The sequence below is a fragment of the Canis aureus genome, chromosome 25 (genome assembly GCF_053574225.1).
Source record: "Canis aureus isolate CA01 chromosome 25, VMU_Caureus_v.1.0, whole genome shotgun sequence".
Lineage (NCBI taxonomy): Eukaryota > Metazoa > Chordata > Mammalia > Carnivora > Canidae > Canis > Canis aureus.
Genome location: NC_135635.1, coordinates 24,014,093 through 24,035,014, shown reverse-complemented (window position 1 = coordinate 24,035,014; position 20,922 = coordinate 24,014,093). Strand labels below are relative to the sequence as shown.

General features: G+C 33.9%; 1 protein-coding gene across 24 annotated transcripts in view; it reads right to left on the bottom strand.

The window, feature by feature from the left end:
- SOX5 (SRY-box transcription factor 5) overlaps positions 1-20,922 on the bottom strand; it is a 994,522-nt gene that overhangs the window by 121,848 nt on the left and 851,752 nt on the right. For 22 of the 24 annotated variants that reach the window (XM_077870731.1, XM_077870732.1, XM_077870738.1 and 19 more), the window contains one exon: positions 4,579-4,702. In XM_077870731.1, coding sequence (XP_077726857.1) covers positions 4,579-4,702 — 124 coding nt within the window. The remainder of the gene's footprint in view (positions 1-4,578; positions 4,703-20,922) is intronic. The other 2 variants (XM_077870725.1, XM_077870727.1) reach the window with 1 other exon arrangement.

The window sequence follows — 20,922 nt, the reverse complement described above, 5'->3', positions numbered from 1 at the left end:
TTAAGTGGTATTAACCAAACTTATGGCCTTCAACCACCTTATCTCAAAAGTCTCTCTCAAGTTTAACATGCTAAAACTAACATACACATTCATAATTATTTTGAATTTTGTTAGATTTTTTTTACCATGATGAGCAAACACAAAAGTGGTATCTTATTGCCAACATGAAACTATTTTGTAGGTGTCAAAAGTGTGTACATTTTATTTCAAAACTATGTACCTAAAACAAGTTTTGTGGTTCACAAGTTGGAGCCTTTGGTTAACAGGTTAGGATTTTAGACAGACTTTCCAACAGAGGCAAATGGACTATGTCTTTGGACTCTTCAACCATCCAAGGTGTATTTGAACCAGTTTATTTGTACACTATTTATTTTATTATTCAGCAGATAGAACCTTATTTAGTTTTAAAATTTATTTCAAGAAATTTAAAGAGTTTTCTGATTCATATGAGCAAGTACCTATAAAGATAATTAAAAATTGGGATTTGGGGGGCACCTGCATGTCTCAATCGGTTAAGTATCTGACTCTTGATTTTAAGTTCAGGTCATGACCTCAGGGTCATGAGATTGAGCCTTGTAATGGGTTCCACAGTAGGCATGGAACCTGCTTAATATTCTCTCTCTCCCTCTCCTTCTACCTCTCACCCCTATCCCCTGCTCATGTACATGTTCTTTCTCTCAAAAAAAAAATTGAGATTTTTAATTATGCAATATAAAAACTGGGATATGTCTACAAATAGTAACTTAGTTGACAGTTTTCATAGACCTAACCAGTTAAATATACAGATTATTTCATTAATTTCTTCCCCTGAATGGAATGGTCTGTGAATTGAGTTGGTTGATCAAATCAATGTTTTTACATAATTCTTTTCATGTTATTTTATATATTAAAAATATTCAGTTTAATAATGTACCATTATTTTTACCTCCTTAGGAGTTTGAAAGCATTTTTAGATATCAAGAAATAAATAGGAAAATAAATAACTAGATATAGATCCATGAAGAAGTGTGGTTTCATATTTGATTTCATTAGTAGCAAATGCCAGAACAGAATCTGAGATTTTGATAATACTACATCAATATTTGTGAATTTATCTACAAATTCATGGATAAGAGTAAACTACAACATTCTTTAAAGCTTCTTTTCTATCTAGACAGTTTGCTCTGAAATCTTTGGCTGTACTGCTATTTATTTTTCTATGTTTTACAGACATTCATTCTAGCAGTTAAGAGAGAATCCAGCAACTCTGTACTGTGGGTCCCACTCCACACCAATTTCTACTATTAAATTTCTCAAAAAGAAAATACTTTTATGTCCAACTTAAAACTTTTTTTTCTTTTTTTTTTTTTGGAAAAGAGAAGATGCTAACTCATCTATGATTATGTTCTTCAATGATTTTTGGTTTGGGTTTAAAAAAATCTTATTTATTTTAAAGAGGAAGAATAAGCAAGCAGGGGGAGGGGCAGAGGGAGAAGGAGAGAGAGAATTCTGATTTTGAGAGAATCCTGAAGCAGACTCCCTGCTGAGAGAGTCAAGTAGACCCCGACTCTGAGATCATGACCTGAGCCAAAATCAAGAGTTGGCCACTTCACTGACTGAGCCACCCAGGTGCCCTGAACTTATGTTTTTATTTTATTTTTTCCCTGTTGAAAAAAATTTTAACTTTCTTGTGTGGTTTCCAAGATTTTTATTTTATTTTATCAAGTCACATAGTCTAAACAGAAAAATTTACCATCGATACTTTCTGTGAATGGATTGATGAAAAGCATTTAAATTTTTGATACCAAAAAATACAGGTTTTATATTGAAAGTCAAATCAAGATGAGTTGGTCAGCCTCTTTCATTGAGAGCTATGTAATAATACTCAAATTAAAATAACCGACAAGCAGAGAAGTCACATATGGTTGACAATTATGGAGAGAAAATAATAAGAAAGCAACTGAAGAGAGATTGCAAGATTTGTGTCCTTCTTCATCTCTATTCTTTCTTGCAATGTGATGAAGGAGGAATAGTCTAGACTATTGATTCCACCCAAACTGACTCAAACTGCCGGAGTGTCAACAGGGTGGTACTTTCTTTTCCTATTGGATTCTAAGTTTTAGAGTTTGGCATGATACTAGTTTCAAGCTTGCCAGCAGCTATAAAGGCTTTATTCTATTTTATTTCCAAGGTTACAAAAGAAGTGGTATTATTTATAATTTCAAACACCAAAGGTATAAATATCAAACGGTTAATATATGAACAATTTTAGAAAGGGAAAAATTTCTCCATGCCACATCACATTAACACCGAACAAATTTGGTATGCCAACTCTGTCAAATGGGAGTGAAGGAGAGGTGTTCTTGACCTTTTCCAGGCCTAGAGTTATGCTATTGTTCATACTCAATATGGTTTTCTCTTTAGCACAATATTTGCTAATGGGTCTTATTTCTACAGTTGCTTAAAAAAATTTCTTTCTGGAAAACAGAACTAGTCTATATGTATATATTGCAGGTGCAGTCTGAGGTAACTGATGATTTTTAAAAGTGTCTTTTTTTCTTCACTTTAGTAACCAAGGTTACCAAAAAACACATTGGCAACATGTGTTTAATGTGAATAGTAATTCCTTAGGAAAATGGAAACAAAACAAAACAAAAAATATTTTATGGTTAAAAATTCAGAATTTAGTGTAGCAAGAGAGTTTGAAATTCTATATTTAGAATCTAAATTATTCTTATAATTTAAATCTTTAGAATATAAATATAGTCCTTAATTGTATAAATATGTTGGTGTTTTTGGATGAATCAATCTACAGAGATAGAGTGATGTGGAAATAATACTAAATGAATAAATTCAGGATCCAGAGTGAGAACACTGTCTTAAATCAGACGAACCTGAGGTCAAGAAAAAGATGTGCAAAAGAAATCTAAAAACTGCAAATGGCAAAATACCATACAAGAGTGAATTTTTATAGTCCTGAATTCAGCTCACTTTTTATCTAGACTCCATAGTTGCAATCTACTCATGTCTTTTAAAATTTAAAAAACTACATCCCATTTCTTCAATATTATATAAAGAATGGTTTAAAGACTGGGAATAAATGTTAAAATGTGAACATTCAAAACACCATTTAGCAGAAAGCTTACATATGATTTCTAGTAATGTTGGACAGAGTTTCTCAACTGCAGGAAGTACTGACACACAGCAAGATGTTAATGGGGCAATTTATTAACATATAAATGAACCCAAATACACTGGATTTTACAAAGCAATATTCTATATGAATAGCTAAAAGACGATATTTCATTAATTGTTTTCAATTATATTCTTTTGCTTTTTTTTAAAATTTTTTTATTGGAGTTCGATTTGCAACATATAGTTTAACCCCTCGGTGCTCATCCCATCCCCCCCACCCAACTCCCCTTCCACTACCCCCTGTTTCTTTCCCAGATTAGGCGTCTCTCATGCTTTGTCACCCTCTCTGATTTTTCCCACTCATTTTCTCTCCTTTCCTCTATAATCCCTTTCACTATTTTTTACATTACCCATATGAGTGAAACCATATACTTTTATCAATGAAAGTATTCCAATAAACTCGCCTTTTCTGTATCTTTAAGGCCATGGTAATAATGTTCTGAAAGATAAGCTGCTTAGCAGTATAGTCTCTCTTTGGAATTTGCTATGTTTTTTATTTATTGGATTATAGTTGGCATTTTGGCCTTTTAAATTTTAGAAAGTGAAGTATTAGACTGTTTCCCAAACTAATATACAAAATCAGTTTTGGTAAAAAAAAGAAGTCATAAAGTCTAAATTTAATAAGCAATACAAACAGCTATTTTGGTAAGACTTCTTATTTAGTGAAAAAATGTCCTTGTAATGTTTCTAATGAGGTGGTCATTCATTCATTCATTCAACAGGTAATGGAATGTTGTACTAAAATTTTAGATATAAAATTGAATGAATAAGACAGATTTAGCACCTGATCTCATAGAACTTACAATTAAAATAAAGGAGGAAATACACAAGATCCAAAGGAACTAGGAGAAAGGGATCTAACTAGGTTAGGTAAGTTTCCCCTGATCTGATTTGGAAGGTCATTAGAATACTGAAGAAAGTAAACATTGACAATATAAGTTCAGAGTCAAGAAAGAGTATGGTTTGGTCTAAGACTAAGACTAAGACTCCTGAGAAATTAGGCTGAAAACATAGGGAAGATATAGATGATGAAAGGCCAACTAATTCACATTAGGAAAAATGAGTTTATCTTAAAAGGTAATGGAAAGCAATTGAAGAGCATATTCCTATCTTTGCAAAAACAAACCAAACCTGAAAATTACATTAATATTATAAAAATACACTGGAAATGGAAGTTATGAAACTGAAATATAAAGAGCAAACATTGGTTTCAGAAGCATAGATATAATCTAAGTTCTTTTAAATACCAACATAAATTCTTTTCTATACTTTCTGTGTGTTTCCTCTTTAAAATAAAAATGCTATATGAGTGATCTCATTTCTTGGTGTGGCAGGAATATTAAATTGCCTAATTTAAAGCCATTCCCTCCACCCACTCCCAAATGGAAAATCAGTGGTACTTACTACAACCAGCCTTATAGCTGAAGCCTGGAGGAAGCAGGAATCCTTGCTGGGCAGCTGCAGCCAGTGTTCGTTGATCAGGAGGAAACACGGGAATCATTAATGGCGGCAGTTGACCTTGAACCTGCTGAACGTTATAGAGCGAATCAAAGAGACGAAGTTTTGGTGCTCCATGTTTCCCACCCTCCTTACTTTATGACAAAAGAAGACCATTTATTAAATTCAAATAAACTGAGATAGAAGCTTGCTCAAACACTGGGCCTGAGGTCATGTCTTAGGAAAATTAGAGTATACTACAGTTGGAGGTGTTACCAAGCAGCTCATTTTCTCACTTGATGAATAATTTCCATATTTATTTTACATGAAGCATCACTCTTTCATACAAGAAAGCTTTTACTTATGCATTAATATAATGGTCAAAAAATTACCCTTAGGTTGAACTAAAATCTCCTTCTGTAAATCCTGTTAGGGCTCTTTCTATCTTCTAAAACACACCTAACTAAACCGGTATCATTTTACGTACACTAGCTTTTCATTATTTGAAGGTAATTATCATGTTCACGTAATATTGAAATGTTTTGAACAAAAGAGCTGGGAAAGAAGCTTAGAGAGTTACCAAGACTTTCCAATTTGTTTATAGAAAGGTAATTGGGGCCAAAAGAAAATTGATTCATCTATGGCCAAGGAATGGGACAGTTAGATCAGGTCTAAAGTCCAGTCCCTTAGACCCCATTCCGATTATACTTTTGTTTCCATCTATCATTTTACAATCAATTGAACCACTCATCAAACCACATGGTCTCTATTTTGGTCGTCATCTTTGGAATACACTTTCATTTGCTGATGTCATTCTCAGAATATGGGGTTTTCGCATCAGTAAATAAATAATACAGCACAACAGAATCACTATCTTCTTTGAACTGAGCAGAGATTTCTAGAAATATCACTTAATACAGTCATTTCCTCAGCAATGTCACATTACTGATTAATGGAAAGATTGTTATCACTAAAATAAGTAAGATTCTACTCCAAAATATTTAATTAAGCAAGATCACCCTAGTGAACATGATCATGGGTTAGCATTTGTCACTAAATACATAACCAAGAATTTACAATCATACTAAAAAAATCACATATCTGACACTTTATTCTCTCTTACTCCTCCTTCTACACATTAATTCAGTTATTTAGAAAATATTTAAAAAACACATACTATGTACAAGAAAATGAAATTGTCAGTAGGGAAACAAGAGTGAAGAAGAAAAGCAAGATTCAATGTAATGTATGCCCATTACATTACAGTGGGGAGAATGATACAAAACTAAGACAAACAAATATCCAGAAAAGATTGCAAATTCACTCAGTTGCTAATCCTAACAGCAACCCTGACTTGTTTTCCTTTCCTCATTGGCACTGAACATTCTTGAGGAACTTGTGATTCTCATAATGCTCATCATTTCTTACTTTAAAAGTCCACCTTCAGTTTGTCCATTATTTCATCTTTCGCAGTAAACCTCTGAGATATTTCTGAAATTTTGGTTGTTGAGTGTGTGCGCTGTCAGTTGTGGGGGATGTTTGAGAGAAGGGTGGGAAGGAGGGAGAAAGAGACACAGAGACAGAGAGAAAAATAAGCACTATAAGAATGAGAGATCTGTTTTCAACAATGACTCCAAATTGGAAAGCATTTATTTTAGCCAAAAGGACTTTAAACCTATAACTGCCACCAGAGTGAAACTAAAAGGGAATGACAACAAACAGGAATACAAAAAGACAGTGTCTTAGGGTTAGAGCAGAAGGTATATATCACTACAGCCAGCATTTTTTGAGCATATTGGAGGAAAGATATACCTTATGTAGAAATCAATGGAAAACAACTGATTAAAGACTCAAATTAGAGACTGCATATTGAGCAAGTTTGTAGGAATAAGTGGTCTAAAACAAGAGATAGACATCTGAGGGAAAAACAGCATGGCTGCTAGTTCAGTGCAAGAAGAGGATGCTGAGCAGAATGACAAGCAAAGAAACAAACAGCAAACCAACTCCTGTATATATTTTATATTTTGTTGTTTGTAAGTTATTATAATTTATACAGTATGTCTCCTCCTTTCGAAGATAGCATCAGTAAGATGATGTACAAATGAATTTAACAAGAGCATTTTAGAAAGAAGAAAGGAGCCTCAAATGAAACGCATATAAGGGTTGTAAAAAGTATCCACATTTCAGATACCTTAAAATTTGGGAAAAATAACTTCCAGAATTGTAGAAACAATAGGTTCTTGTTTTAGTGCAGTAGTTCTCATACTTGAATGTATATTAGAATCACCTGGCAAGCTTTGAAACCTCCTCAGTGCCCAGACGACATCCCATGCCAACTGAGTCTGAATCAATAGGGGTGAGACCCAGCCATGAGCATTTTTTTAAAGTTTCCCTGATGATTCCAGCGTGCATCCAGATTCGAGAAGTATGGTCTTAGAGAATGCTTTTGGTCACTGCTGACAAATCTTTTTGTCTTCTTCACATTTTGCCTTGAGTTACAAAGCACCTTTGGGTATGTAAGCAGTTGAAAGGGAGACTCCTGACTTTTACAGGTTCTGGGGCCTACAGTTTAGAGCCAGATATTAAGCTAGGTTGCTCATAGAATTCCTTCTTTTTTTTTTTTTTTAGATTTTTAAAATTTATTTATTCATGACACACACACACACACACACACACACACACACACACACAGAGACAGAGACAGGCAGAGGGAGAAGCAGGCTCCATGCTGGAAGCCCGATGTGGGACTTGATCCATAGAATTCCTTCTAATTGAGTCTTTCATCTGTTTTTTTATGTCCCTTTTGTGAGAAACTTTTGATAGTTTGTTTCTACCCAAAGAACAGCAACCAAATCCCTCAGCGTGGCATTCAAGATTCTTCACAATTTGTCTTCAGTCTATCTTTCCAGATATGTGCCCTTCCTCAGAGCTGTACTCTTACCTCAAAGGACCATGAAGAGTTCCTTGCATACTCGGTGTTTTTCCATGCCTGAGTGTGTTCAAAAGTATTTTCTCCTCTGTTGTGAGTGATTTCTCTTTTCCTTTTCTTCTTGGCAAAATTTTACTTATTTTTCAAAGGCTTTTGAGACCCACATAATGTGTTTGCCTGTGAAGCACTTCTTTCTTGTGGTGCCAATTTTCAAGCAGAAAGAACTGTTACTTCTTTTAACCTCATAAAGCTAATACAATACTTACTGTATTGAATAATAGTTACTTGTATAACTCGAGTCTCCCTTATGACCTATGAGCTTCTTTAGGAAAGAGGTTGTAACTTATTACTGTACCTCTAGAGCTTAGCACAGCAGCTGAAACTATTATATGTATGGATAATTCATGAGTAAAGAAGAAGAACAAATTATATAGTCCCATCTTTTAAAATACATCTTTGTGCACCAACTCCAAATGTCCACAAAAGGCCTGTGGACAGCAGTTATTTAATGACCAGAAAGGAATCCAATTTCACCAAAGAAGAATGACAGCATAAAGTACTAACTTCTTTGTGTTCTTATTCTTAAGCCATAGCTAAATAGTCTTATACAGGATGGTATGTCCATGCTTCTTAGGATTAGGCATGCATGAAGAAATAGAAAAGTAATCCAGATACATTAGAGATTTATTACATATTTCTGTAATGGATAGATATGCCTGCTTATCATGTTCTAGTATCATGTTGTTTAATTATACCTTTACAATATGTTTTAATAATAGGTGTTGTTACTACTCTATTATTACTATTTTCTTTTTTCAAATATTTCCTGGCTTTTCATTTAACATTTATTTTTCCACATTAATTTTAGGATATGGGATTTCTATCTGAATTCATTAGCCTGATGGCTTCATAGCCAATAACAGGCTATATCTTTCAATTTATTCAAATCTTCTTTTGCTTCATATAATTCTTGTAGTTTTCTTGGTAATTTTACATTGATGTTTGTTTAAGAATATTTTTATTTCTGAGGCAACGTAGGTTGCTCAGTCAGTTAAGTGTCTGACTCTTGGTTTCGGCTCAGGTCATGATCTTAGGGTTGTGGGATTGAGCCCTGCATCCAGCTCTATGCTGGGCACAGTCTGCTTGGGATTCTGTTTCTCCCTCCCCCGGCTCACATACTCTCTCTATAAATAAAAAAATGAAATCTTAAAAAAATTTTATTGCTATTATAAAGGGATTTTTTTGTTATATTGTTTAACTAGTTAAACTAGTACACAGACTGTTCATGTGTGACAGTTTTTATCCAGATAATTCACTTAAACCCTAATAATTATTAATAATTTTCAGGTAGAAGTTTGAATATTTTAAAAAATAAATTGTAATGAATCCCAGTGCTTTTAAAAATCTGTGTATTCTAAGCTTTTGTCTTATTATGATTATGGAAATGCATTTTGCTTTAGTTTTATAATTTGTTTCAGTATCTTAAATTTTCCAAGTTCCAAATATATAGAATAACAGAGTGTTAAGGTTGAGAAAGATCCTACAGATTGGAACACACAATCATTCTGCTGATGAGGAAATAATGCCTTGGCCTATAAATTGTTCAAGTTCTTACATTAAGGTAGAGGCAAAGTTAATATTGGAACTACTCTTAACTCTTAATCTAGTACTCTTTTTCCACATAATGAGGAAAGCTGACTGTGGTAGGGAAGGAGAAATCATGAGGGAAAGAAAGGAACAATAATGAAGAATAAGCCTAATTTCACAGTCCCAATGATGGGTTTTCTTTAGATGATCATACAACAGATTATAGAGTATTGCACTAAAATTGAGGATAAACAGTAAAATAAATATAATCCAAAGTATGTGGCTAATCCACATATGCAGCTAAAAATGCATTTCAAAATATAGTTGATCATTATCTGTAGAATCTATATATGCAAATTTGCCTATTCACTAAATTTACTTGTTACCTCCCCTCACCACCAAATGTACTTGTATCAGTGCTTTGCAGTCACTCACAGACATGCACAAAAGAGTAAGAAATTTTGTTGGCAATTTCACTATTTAAAATGTATATAAAATCAATAATAAATATTAATAAGATGTCTTTAAAAAGAAACACACATAACACAAGGTTATGTATAGATCAAGTTATGAAAATGGTGTGACTAAAGGCTCTCAGGAACTTAACTACACCTTCCACAGGAGCATTGTTTTGTATTTGCTCACTGTTCATGGCAACTTTATAGAACATAAGTAGTGCAAATAATGAGTACCAATTGTATTACTGCTATATCTTAATTGATTTTCAGTTTACTGCTACTGAAATTTTGTCACCCTTTGGGAGAAAAGGGACACATTGCATCAAAACAGTATAATGTTTTCCTGGTTGAATTCTAAAACTAGTTTCTTATAGGGTTAGTAATTCACACTTACATATTTGCAGTTTTGAATATTTCCAATCCTATTCACTAATAACTTAGTTTATTTTCTTTCACTTAATGCATGAAATTCCTTTTAAGCTTCTAATTAAGGTTTAAAATGTGTGACATTTATAATTAAGTTTCAATAAAATTCTTTTGTCACAAAATTTTAGTTCTTTTTATAGGTAGCATGTTATTCGCTAGTTAGAACAACCCACAATAAATTTAAGAGGCTACTTCCCTTCAGACGACATATTGTTTTAACATTTTTTATCATTCCACCACATAGTGCAATCATGCCCTCGAAAATCTTAAAAATGTAATACAAACCAGCCACATTACCATACTTGTAAAAAACTAAGTTAATACTTATCAATTATTCCTAGTTAAATATTTATATTTTATGTAAATATTCTATTGCAAACCCCTTTAGTGACTCCCTGAAACTAATATATCAACTAGGTACTTAAGATTATTAATTTAGTTTTCACTCACATGGCTCAGTTTATTAGTTTATTCATTCAATCAACATTTTCACTAAGCAGAATGTGCACTTTTGGGAAGCCTGGGTGGCTCAGTGGTTGGGCATCTGCCTTTGGCTCAGGTCATGATCCTGGGACCCAGGATCAAGTCCCACATCGGACTCCCTGCGAGGAGCCTGCTTCTCCCTCTACCTATGTCTCTCCCTCTCTCTCTGTGTCTCTCATGAAGGAATAAATAACAGCTCTTTAATAAAAATGCAATTAAAAAAAAAGAAGAAGAAAGAATGTGCACTTTTTTTGGTAACCAGGGATGCAAAGATGAGTTCACATGCGATGATATTTCCTCTCTAGGAGCTCTGAGTCTGGTGGAGCATGTGGGTAGGTAACTATAATACATTGCCATTAAGTGAACAACAGAGACAGAGACTTGTATAGGATACTATGGAAGCACAGATGAGAGACTCCTTTGGCCAGGAGATATCAAGACAAGCCTCAGGGGGACAGGTCCAACAGGTACAGGGTCTGAACCAATAAGTAGGAGTTAGTCAAGCAAAGAGATGGGAGTGTAGGAAAAGAATTCTAAGCAAAGAAGGAGACATGAACAAAGAAATAAGGAGAAGAAAAAGCACCACGTGAAGGGGAAGCCATCTGAGCAGTCTGGGTTAGCAAAAAATGTAAGAAGGAAGCAGTGGTGAGAAGGTCTATCTGAATTAGTTTGTGTATCAGGGTAAAAAGCATGAAATTCCCAATCTAGGCTCTGGAGAACCACTGAAGGGTTTTAAGTAGGTTAGGTAGAGTACTATGATAGGTATAGGGAGGAATTTGAAAGACCAAGCTTAGAGACCAGGTAGGAAATGATCAACTAGTAAGCTAACAGAGTCAACCAGGCAATAGATTATGAGGGCTTGATCAGTAATAGGAGGGTCAGGAATAAGGAGAAAAAGCCAAGAAACATTTTTTTAAAGATGAGAGACGTTGATAATGGGGGGTTGTTATATATGTGTGGGTACCTAAGAAATCTATGTACCTAAGTATTTATATATATAGTGAATAATATATATATATTTATATATAGCAAATAAAAATGTTTATATACAGTGAATAATATATATAGTGAATAAAAGGAGTCAAAAATAACTTTCAGATGTTTAGTTTACACAGCTATTTATACCAAAATAAAAGCACACAGAGGTAGTGACAGTTTTCATGGAAAGGAAGATATTATGTGTTTGAGGTACCCGAATATCATTCTATTGGAGATATCTTGTCAGCAGACAGATAAGGCTCCAGTCTAAAGCTAGGGAAGAGATCTTTAGAGACTAAGGTCTGGGGAGTCAGCAGCTGATAGAGTGAACTAAACAATCTACAGAGAGTCTAAAGTATAACGAGAAGAAACAGCTTAAAATCATCCTGGTCACAACAATGATTCAAGGATAAACAAAGGAAGAGGAATCTACGAGTGGAGAGGTAAAATAAAATAATGAGTACAGTGTCACAAAAACAGTGGAATTTCAAGGCTGATGTAGTGACTAAAAGTGGACACATGGCATAAAGAGTATTTTAGAGACAAAAAATATTTTGGAATTGTTAATTAGAGGATAGTGATGAATCTAACGATATCAGTTCCATTAGAAGAGAGAATAGAGACCATATTGCAAAAAGTTGCAGACTCAATGACAGGGGAAAAAAAGAAAAGAAGACACCAATGTAGATTATTGTTCAGAGAAGGTTTGAGAAGTTAGGAGACACATCTGACAGTAGATACATAGGGATGCATAGACTTTATTAGGTAGCAGTGTTTTTAGCACATTTATTGACTGAAAGGAGCAAACAAATTGAGAATTTTAAACATAGGAAAGTGAAATCAATTGGTGGACCAAAGTTCCAGAGGAGGCTAAAAAGCAAGGCAGCATGTAGGGATTAGTTTTGAATGAGACTAACAACTCTCTCTGGGCCCTGATGATTGGTGTTATTTGAGTGGATATTTGGTGTTATTTAAGTGGATATTTTATATGTAGGGAAATGAGAAGGTAAAGAAAATCAGGCCTCAGTGATGAAGGCAAGGTTACATGCCCAAAATGAGAGAGACTGGGATTGAACAAGGGAGTTCAGCAAAGGAAAGGGAATTTGGGATCATCATTGAGAGAAATGAAAAAGAAAGTAAACCATGGACAACTAAAAAGAGTACTAGAAAACTTCTTGTTGTTCAAGCAACAATGGTGGTAAATTTGCTCAGACTACACACACAAATGTTAAAATAAAAGGCAGCTATACAATTTAAGTCATCACAATTACAAATCAAATGTAAAATCTAAAACTTTCCAATGTTCCTCGAGAGTTTAGTCAGATGAGTACTGTTGTGTTCAAGCACACATCATCTTTAGGGATCAGTACATCTACAACTGAAATCTTGCCACCTTCAGTAGGGAACTTAGCAGCTGTTTAGAAGCACACAGTGATGCTACACAGTAGTTTCTGAGAAAATGAAGAAGGTAATAGCCAAGTGAGATTGCAAGAGGGGTTTTGGTAGGCAGGATATAATTACCCAAACTGGAGTAACTGGAAAAACAAAGCTGATTTTCTATGATTAGCGAGAAGAGGCATGGGATCCTCAATGACTAGTAACAGTTTGTGATTTTTCATTTTGTAGAACAGAAAGTAGATTTGTCAGTTTATCCTATCCAACGCAATGGTCTTTAGGAAAGAAAAAAAACTATACTAAAATTAAGAATAAAGGAGTCCATTTATCTTCCAATTAATCTACTAGGAAGACTAAAGAAGATCTCATTGAGAGATACAGGGACATAGAAACAGTGCTTAAAATTGCAATGTCTGCCTTTCACTTCCCAACAGCCACACTGGAGTTGTATGGTCTCTAATTTCATGTGCTTCAAGACAAAGACAAAGTAGCCATATTCTTTTAGAACAAAAATGAACAGCCATGTGGATTTTTTTACATAGTACTCTTCTTCGGCAAAAAGCCACAGAACTTTTTTTAAAAATCGTTTCCAAGGATGAAAGTGACTTTGCCAAGCAAAGTGGCTTCAAAACAGGCCTCAAAAATACTAATAGAAAGACAGATGGTTCTACTAAGAGCTTGGCTGCCAAAATTAAAAAAAAAAAAAAAAGTAGGAAAAAAAAAAAAGAAAGGAGTGATGCTATTGAAGCTGACTGCAAAGTTATCTGATGACTACAAATACTTTTGTCCCATTGCAAGTGCTAACTCTGCCTCCAGGGCTGATAGAGCCAAACTAGTAACTTCGCCACATCCGATCCCCCTGTATTCCCACCCCTCCTAAATAAAACCTGTCAGCGCCAAGCCCTGCAAAACTGCACAAGCATGCACTTGATTCAGACTGCTCTGCAGAAGCAAAATATTGCGTTGAAGAACTCCTATTTCGGAACAGACCCACAAGGAAAATTGCTTTTCTTTTCAAAACTGCCTGTCACATTTTCTTTTTCTAATCCCCCCTCTCCTCCTCCTCTCTGTCACCAAAGGGCCCCTGGGCCCTATGAGTCTAGATGATACAAACTCAATTTGTATAAAGAAGGCAAGAAGCAGCACCACAGAGAGGTGGAGATGGTTTGCAAGGATAGAGAAATAATCCAGTCAAGACACTGCAATTTTCTTTCCAAACTACTACTACAATAATACCTCCACTTTATTTCCTTCAGGGCAACTGTCATTTCTTTTTAACCAGATTGCTACTAGAGATAATAGAAACTGAAATATTATATGGTCACTGACTCTTCCTTTCAATGGCTCATTTCACTATTGCATTTTTACTTTTGCATGATGTGTTTATTGTTGGCATTGTTACTAGCATACAACCACTTTCAAATGATGTAGAATTAAGACCTCTGTCACTTTAAGGCCATGAAATTTCATTCTTAATACCATGCAGGTTTCAGTTGTATAGTTTTCTTGTCTAATAGTACCTTTTATTTATTTTCAAAATTTAAGCATTACATTTTTATGCAGCATCATTTTAATACACATTAAATTCATATCAACCAAAATGATGGCATTTCTTATAAATATAAAACATGCTTAAACAAAGTATATTTGCTGACTTAAGGAAAAACGTCTATTTTAAAAGTTGATAATCATAGAAACTTGAGAGTGGCAAAAATATGGTGTTAAATAAGAAAGCAATTGTGAAAGAGTATGGGAAAAACAGCCATTTCATTTGCCAAGGACAATTTTGAGCTGAATGAAAGAATTAAAAAGGCAATGATTAAAATATCTCAAATGATGCATTATTTAGGATTAGATTATCATCCGTTTCTTAATGGCAATATTTTATGTAGTTCGATAGCTGTTACTTGATAAAATCAAAGTCTTTCTTTATAATGCAACTCTATTTATTTCTTCAAATGTGTGTAACTATTTGTATTACTTATCATGGTTCCTGACAACAAAACATTCTAGTTCATATGATTGTGCATGGTTCTCTATTTGCATGAACAGAATCAGGCTTTGCAAATACTAATACAATCTTATATCATGCGTTACTATGTCAATTGTAATTTACATGCAAATGAAAGACAACGTAAAATATAATGCACAACATGAAATATAATATGTTTTTCAATTATATTTCTCAGGACACTATCATTAGAAAACTTAATAAAATTCACTATTTATTGATTTCTGATTTATGATGTTTTGCTAGATGGCCTATAATAGATTATTAGTGATTTTTTTTTCCTCATGCAACATAAATCTCAGTTTAACATAAGTTCTTTAAAATATTACCTCAAAAAATTATCACGTTGTGGGGAGGGTTAAACTGTAACTGACTGCCAACGTGTACAGGGTTTCTTTTTGGAGTGATGAAAATGTTCTGGAATTAGACAGTGGGGATGGTTACAAAACACCATGATTATACTAAAAACCACTGACTTGTATGCTCTAAAAAAGAGTGAATTTAATGAAATATGAACTGTATCCTGATTAAAAAAAACAAAATAAATAAATTTTAAAAGATCATATTAAAAATATACGACTTTACTACTATCTGAAGCAGCATTAAATGTGCTTTCAAATAGTCATGTATAATATTAGAATAATTTTTTGTATTTTTATGAGGCCCTTGCACATAAATTAGTTCATTTATACTTCATCCTGCCTCTTGGAGATCAGCAGGTCAGGTATTTTTTTGGTTTGTTTTTTGTTTTTAGGTCAGGTGTTGTTATTTCAATTTTATTAATAAGTTAATTGGATAGGAAAACAAATAATTTGGAGAGTTACCCATGACCACACTAGCCAAAACTAGAGCCAAGTCTAGAACTTAAATTTTTGAGTCTGCTCAATTATTAGGCAAAATTATAAAACAAAAATTAAATAATTTTCTGAAATAAAAATACTGATTTATATAAAGAGTAGAGAAACATCATCAATATTAATTTCCATATATATTTGCTCAGCATAAAAAATGATCATATTTAAATTATCTTTAAAAGATAAAGTTCTATTATGTTTTAAGAGATTTTTTTATGGCAAGAGTATCATTTTGACTTTGATTTTCATCTTTATATTACAATTTATTTTGCTTTATAGTTTCTGTCCACAATGTTCTTTAAAAATTTTCAGTATATATACATATTACTTTAATAATCTGAAAATTAATCTGAAAACCAGAGATGTAATAGAACATTATAGTGCCTGGAATAGCATAGAAGAATATTTAATACAGGAATTGCTATCCTAAAGATCCCTAAAGATCTTAAATTGTGAGACTTTGTTGGCTATTTTGGTAGAAAACGGGAAAAAGTTCTTTGATATGTGACTAAAGAATGATTGAAAAGATTTAAATTTTTTCACTCTGAATTTCATAAAATGTATATATAAAATTAACATGTATTTCAAAGTTTCCTGAAATCATTACCAATTACTTTGACCTTTATTAGTTTACTTCTTGCTGAAATATCCTATAACACCAGTATTTATTCTATGAAGTGAGCATTGGATTATGAAATCTTAACATTTTCTATTTCTTGCTGGTGTTACTTTACACTTCCCTCTTTAGATTTCAGATTATTTCTGGACAAGAGACATTTTATTCTTGGATCTGTTTTCAAATTAGAGGAGGTGAACAGGACGCCTGAGTGGCTCAGTGGTTGAGTGTCTGCCTTTGGCTCAGGGCCTGATCCTAGGATCCGGGATCAAGTCCTGAATTGGGTTCCCTGTGAGGAGCCTGCTTCTTCCTCTGCCTATGTCTCTGGCTCTCTCTCTGTGTCTCTCATGAATAATAAATCTTAAAAAGAAAGAAAGAAAGAAAAACTTTAAAAAAATTAGAGGAGGTGAAGATGAAAACTTCACCTGATTTCTACTCAAGGACTACTTTTTCCTTAAAACCCAACTTCAGTATCACTGTCTTTTTAAAGACTACCCAAACTCCCCAAGCAAAATATATTCATTCATGTGTTGAGTGCCTGCTTTGTGCTCGGTACTGCTCTCATGTCTAGGAATATTGCAATTAATCAGGCAGACAAACACTACAGGAAAAGGAATGCTGGGATGGAGGCTACAAGTTTAAATATGGGATCAATGCTAACAGTGCCATAAAAATCTGGAAGAACAGACACAATAAACCTCAATAACCCGGGGAAAAGTGTTCCAGGCAAATGGAAGAGAAGATGTTAAAAGCCTAAAGTAGTAGGGCATCTGGGTGGCTCAGTTAGTTAAACATTGTATTCTTGCTTTCTGTTCAGGTCAAGATCAGGGCTCTGCACTCAGCAGGGGGCTGCTTAAGATTCTCTCTTTCCCTCGGCCTCTGGCCCCTCACCCCAATTTCTCCATCTCAAAACAAAAAAAACAACCCCCCCAAAAAAAACAGGGGTGCCTGAGTGGCTCAGGTGGTTAAACATCTGCCTTCAGCTCAGGTCATGATCCTGGTATCTTTGGGAATGAGCCCCACATCAGGCTCCCTGCTCAATGGGGAGCCTGCTTCTCCCTCTCCTGCTGGGCCTCCCTCTGCTTGTGCTCTTTCTCTCTGTCAGATAAATAAATAAATCCTAAAACAAACACTAAGATAAGAGTGCATATGCTGTGTTCAACAAACCATTTCCTTCTGTCTCTACTCCATATAAGGATTCCACTAAGTTGAAATTACCTGTGTCGGTTTCCATGAGTAAGCTGCCCTAGGGGCAGGACATAGCAAACTCATATTGGTATCCACAATATCCAGCTTACTGTCTAGCATACAGTACATGTGCAATTTATGTCAATTACACCAATTATTTTAAAAGAGAATTACTATTAGGAAAAGCTACTACTCATGTTTCAGCCTGTATTTTTTTCAATAGGAGTAACTAGTTTATTAAAACATTTCTTTTACACAAGGGGTTTTAGGCTTTATTTCATTTTCATTCAAGATTTAACATTTTTTCTCAAAGTTAATACCCTAAAGCATGCCATACAGCTGTTGCCATTTTTAACTCCAACTCATTACCTTCCTCAGACCCTAGTTTTAGTGTCAATGATGCTGTTAGGTTTCATGCACTTCATTATTCCTCAGGAGATGAGAGAAATAAGTCTGATGTGTCCTTACTGAAATACCATAAGAACTGCAGTTAGATGTTATTTATGATAAGACTGCAATTTTTTATGATTCATATGGAATGAATCCATATGTTAGAAGATTAGGAAATTAGTTCAAATATGAAACATCATGTGCTACTAAATACAGTTGAATTTTTTTGCTATCTGTTATCCATATATCAACATATAAAGCAATGTTACTGAAAGGTATGAAAACACATGAAGAATACAGTTTAATTTATAGACATGAACTTGTATACGCTAATTTTTTTTTTTTTTTTAATTTTTGACTGGGGATCTCCAGGTGGCTCAGCGGTTTAGCGCCTGCCTTTGGCCCAGAACGTAATCCTGGAGTCCCAGGATTGAGTCCCATGTCGGGCTCCCTGTGTGGAGCTTGCTTCTCCCTCTGCCTGTGTCTCTGCCTCTCTCTCTCTCTCTCTCTCTCTCTCAGTCTGTGTTTCTCAAGAATAAATAAATAAAATCTTAAAAAAAAATCTTGACTAAAAATTCATGTAAAATAACTATATACTTAAACTATGTATTATTTTTATTTTGTATAAGAAAATAAATGTGATTATACTGCTTAAATTTTTCTTTTTTTAAAAAAATTATTTGACAGAAAGAGAGAGAGCACAAGTAGGCAGAGTGCCAGGCAGAGGGAGAGGGAGAAGCAGGCCCTCCACTAAGCAGAGCCCAAAGTAGGACTTGATCCCAGGACTCTGGAATCATGAACTGACCCAAAGGCAGGCACTTAATTGACTGAGCCATCCAGGTGTCCCATTTAGATTCCTTTTATTCAAATTTTTCCTAGTGTGTAATTTCAGTTTTTAAGCTAGCTAGTATTAGATTTGTGTGAATGTCTAATATATGAAAATTTGTTTATTTGTAGCATGCAAAGAGTATACGGAGTCAGTAATGAAAAGCATTATAAGCATGGGAAGAAGTCCTTACCGCAAGTATTCCCACAAACAAAACCAAAAGAAACATTTCAAACATGTCCCCCAAATGCAACCATATTAGGGGCAGATTAATATCTAGTTCCATTCCTTTGGATGGAAAAAAAAATCCCTGCTCTTTGAGTAATAATGGACACTGCCTCAGAGTCTCTATTGGAACTTGGTACTCAGATGCTTGTCTAACTCTACGATAGTTGAAGACATTCTAGCAGTAAGCCACTCACTAGAACATTTGTCACTGAAAATAAAATGTGTGAAATTACCAGAAAGGGCATGTTAGATGTTTCTTAAACTGAAAATGTGAAATATTTTTGTAATTGGACAATCCATTGAACACAGTGTCATTTATATAATCAAAAGTTTTTAAATCTAGTCGAGAAGGAATATTGTTATTCCACTGGAAATACATTCAACAAGGAACTGTACACTACTTGCAATAATAAAAGTATGGCTATTTTTACTACTTTACTAAATTTACTTGATACTGTCCAGCAAAATGCACTATAATTTGACTATGCATAATGACAATATTTAAATAAAGATGAATTATGCAATACCATTGGTATTTTGCTAAATCTACAGACTACCTTTTCTATTAGAAATTGTCTTTATGTCATAAAAATTATGACAATTCTAGTTTTTTATGGATGTTTTATTAGATGAAAAGAGAACATGGACTGATTACATGAATTCTTTCCATCTGTCTGCCCTTTATCAAAAAATATTTGATAGATGGTTGTTAATGTTAACACCTACTCTGTTTCCCTAAGCTTCTCTCATGATCCTTTTTTTCCATGTTGACTTTTTGCACAATTCTATTTTTCACTCATCCAAACTCACAATAACTTTATGAGATAGAGCCTTTCATCATCTCCATTTTACAGGTGAGGAAACTGAGGCACACTTAAGTCAGATGGATAGCAAGTAAAAGAGCTAGAATTCAGGCTTTTAACCATCATACTTTATAGTCACTAAAATAAAGGATACACTCATAAATAAATCTTACCACAACAAAATAAATTATGTGAAAAATTTTAAAATCACAAAAATTTTGAACATAGCTTGAAAATAATTATTTCAACACAGAATTTTTAAAAAGTATAATGGAAATAGTATTAAATATTAAATATCCTAGAAATATCGCTGTTACAAAGAAGTAGATCCTGGTTACACAATAACCAACATATTTTTTGATATACAGCCTCCAACCACGTTGAACATGGAAGAAAGGAAGGACTAGTAAGTTGGAAGTAGGTGAGGAGTTATACTGGTGGCAAATATAGGTGACATCACTTAGAACCCAAGATAAAGCCCTAGGTCCCTACAAATCTAACCTTCCAATTCCTGCATCAATTCAGGACAAAAAGGGGAGATATATCATTGCTGAAAGATGAGTTTAAAAGAAAATATTGGAATTAAAGCAAACACACTAGAATGTTTCTAAAACAGCTTTGGTAGAAAACCACTGATGATAATCATGATTAGAATGATGATTATTCTTTGACAAATATTGAGGGCCTATGATGTATAAGATATTTTCCCAGGTACTTGAAAACTATAGTAAAAAAAATTCAACAGACTAAAATCCCTAATTTCATTGACTTTACATTCTACTACTCTAAAATACTAATCATAATAATGAACTTCTATTATTTAACTACAGACCTTACTTGAGTTTGCAATTCAAAAGCTTCCTATATGGTCAGTAAAATCCCAAACTACAAAATTAAAAATAAGTGGTCTCTGGTTTGTCCTGTGTCCTGGAACCTGGCAAAATAATTCAGTAAAATAGGCCAGACGTCACCAATTTAGATACTATGATTTCCCACAGATTAAGTTCAGCCAAACATAAACTCACTAAAAAATTATGAAGAATAATCTAGCATGTGTAAGAGCAGAATCAAGAAACAATAGATTTAGACACTCAAAAGCAGCCAAGTATTAGATCATCAGATAAAGAATAAATAAATAT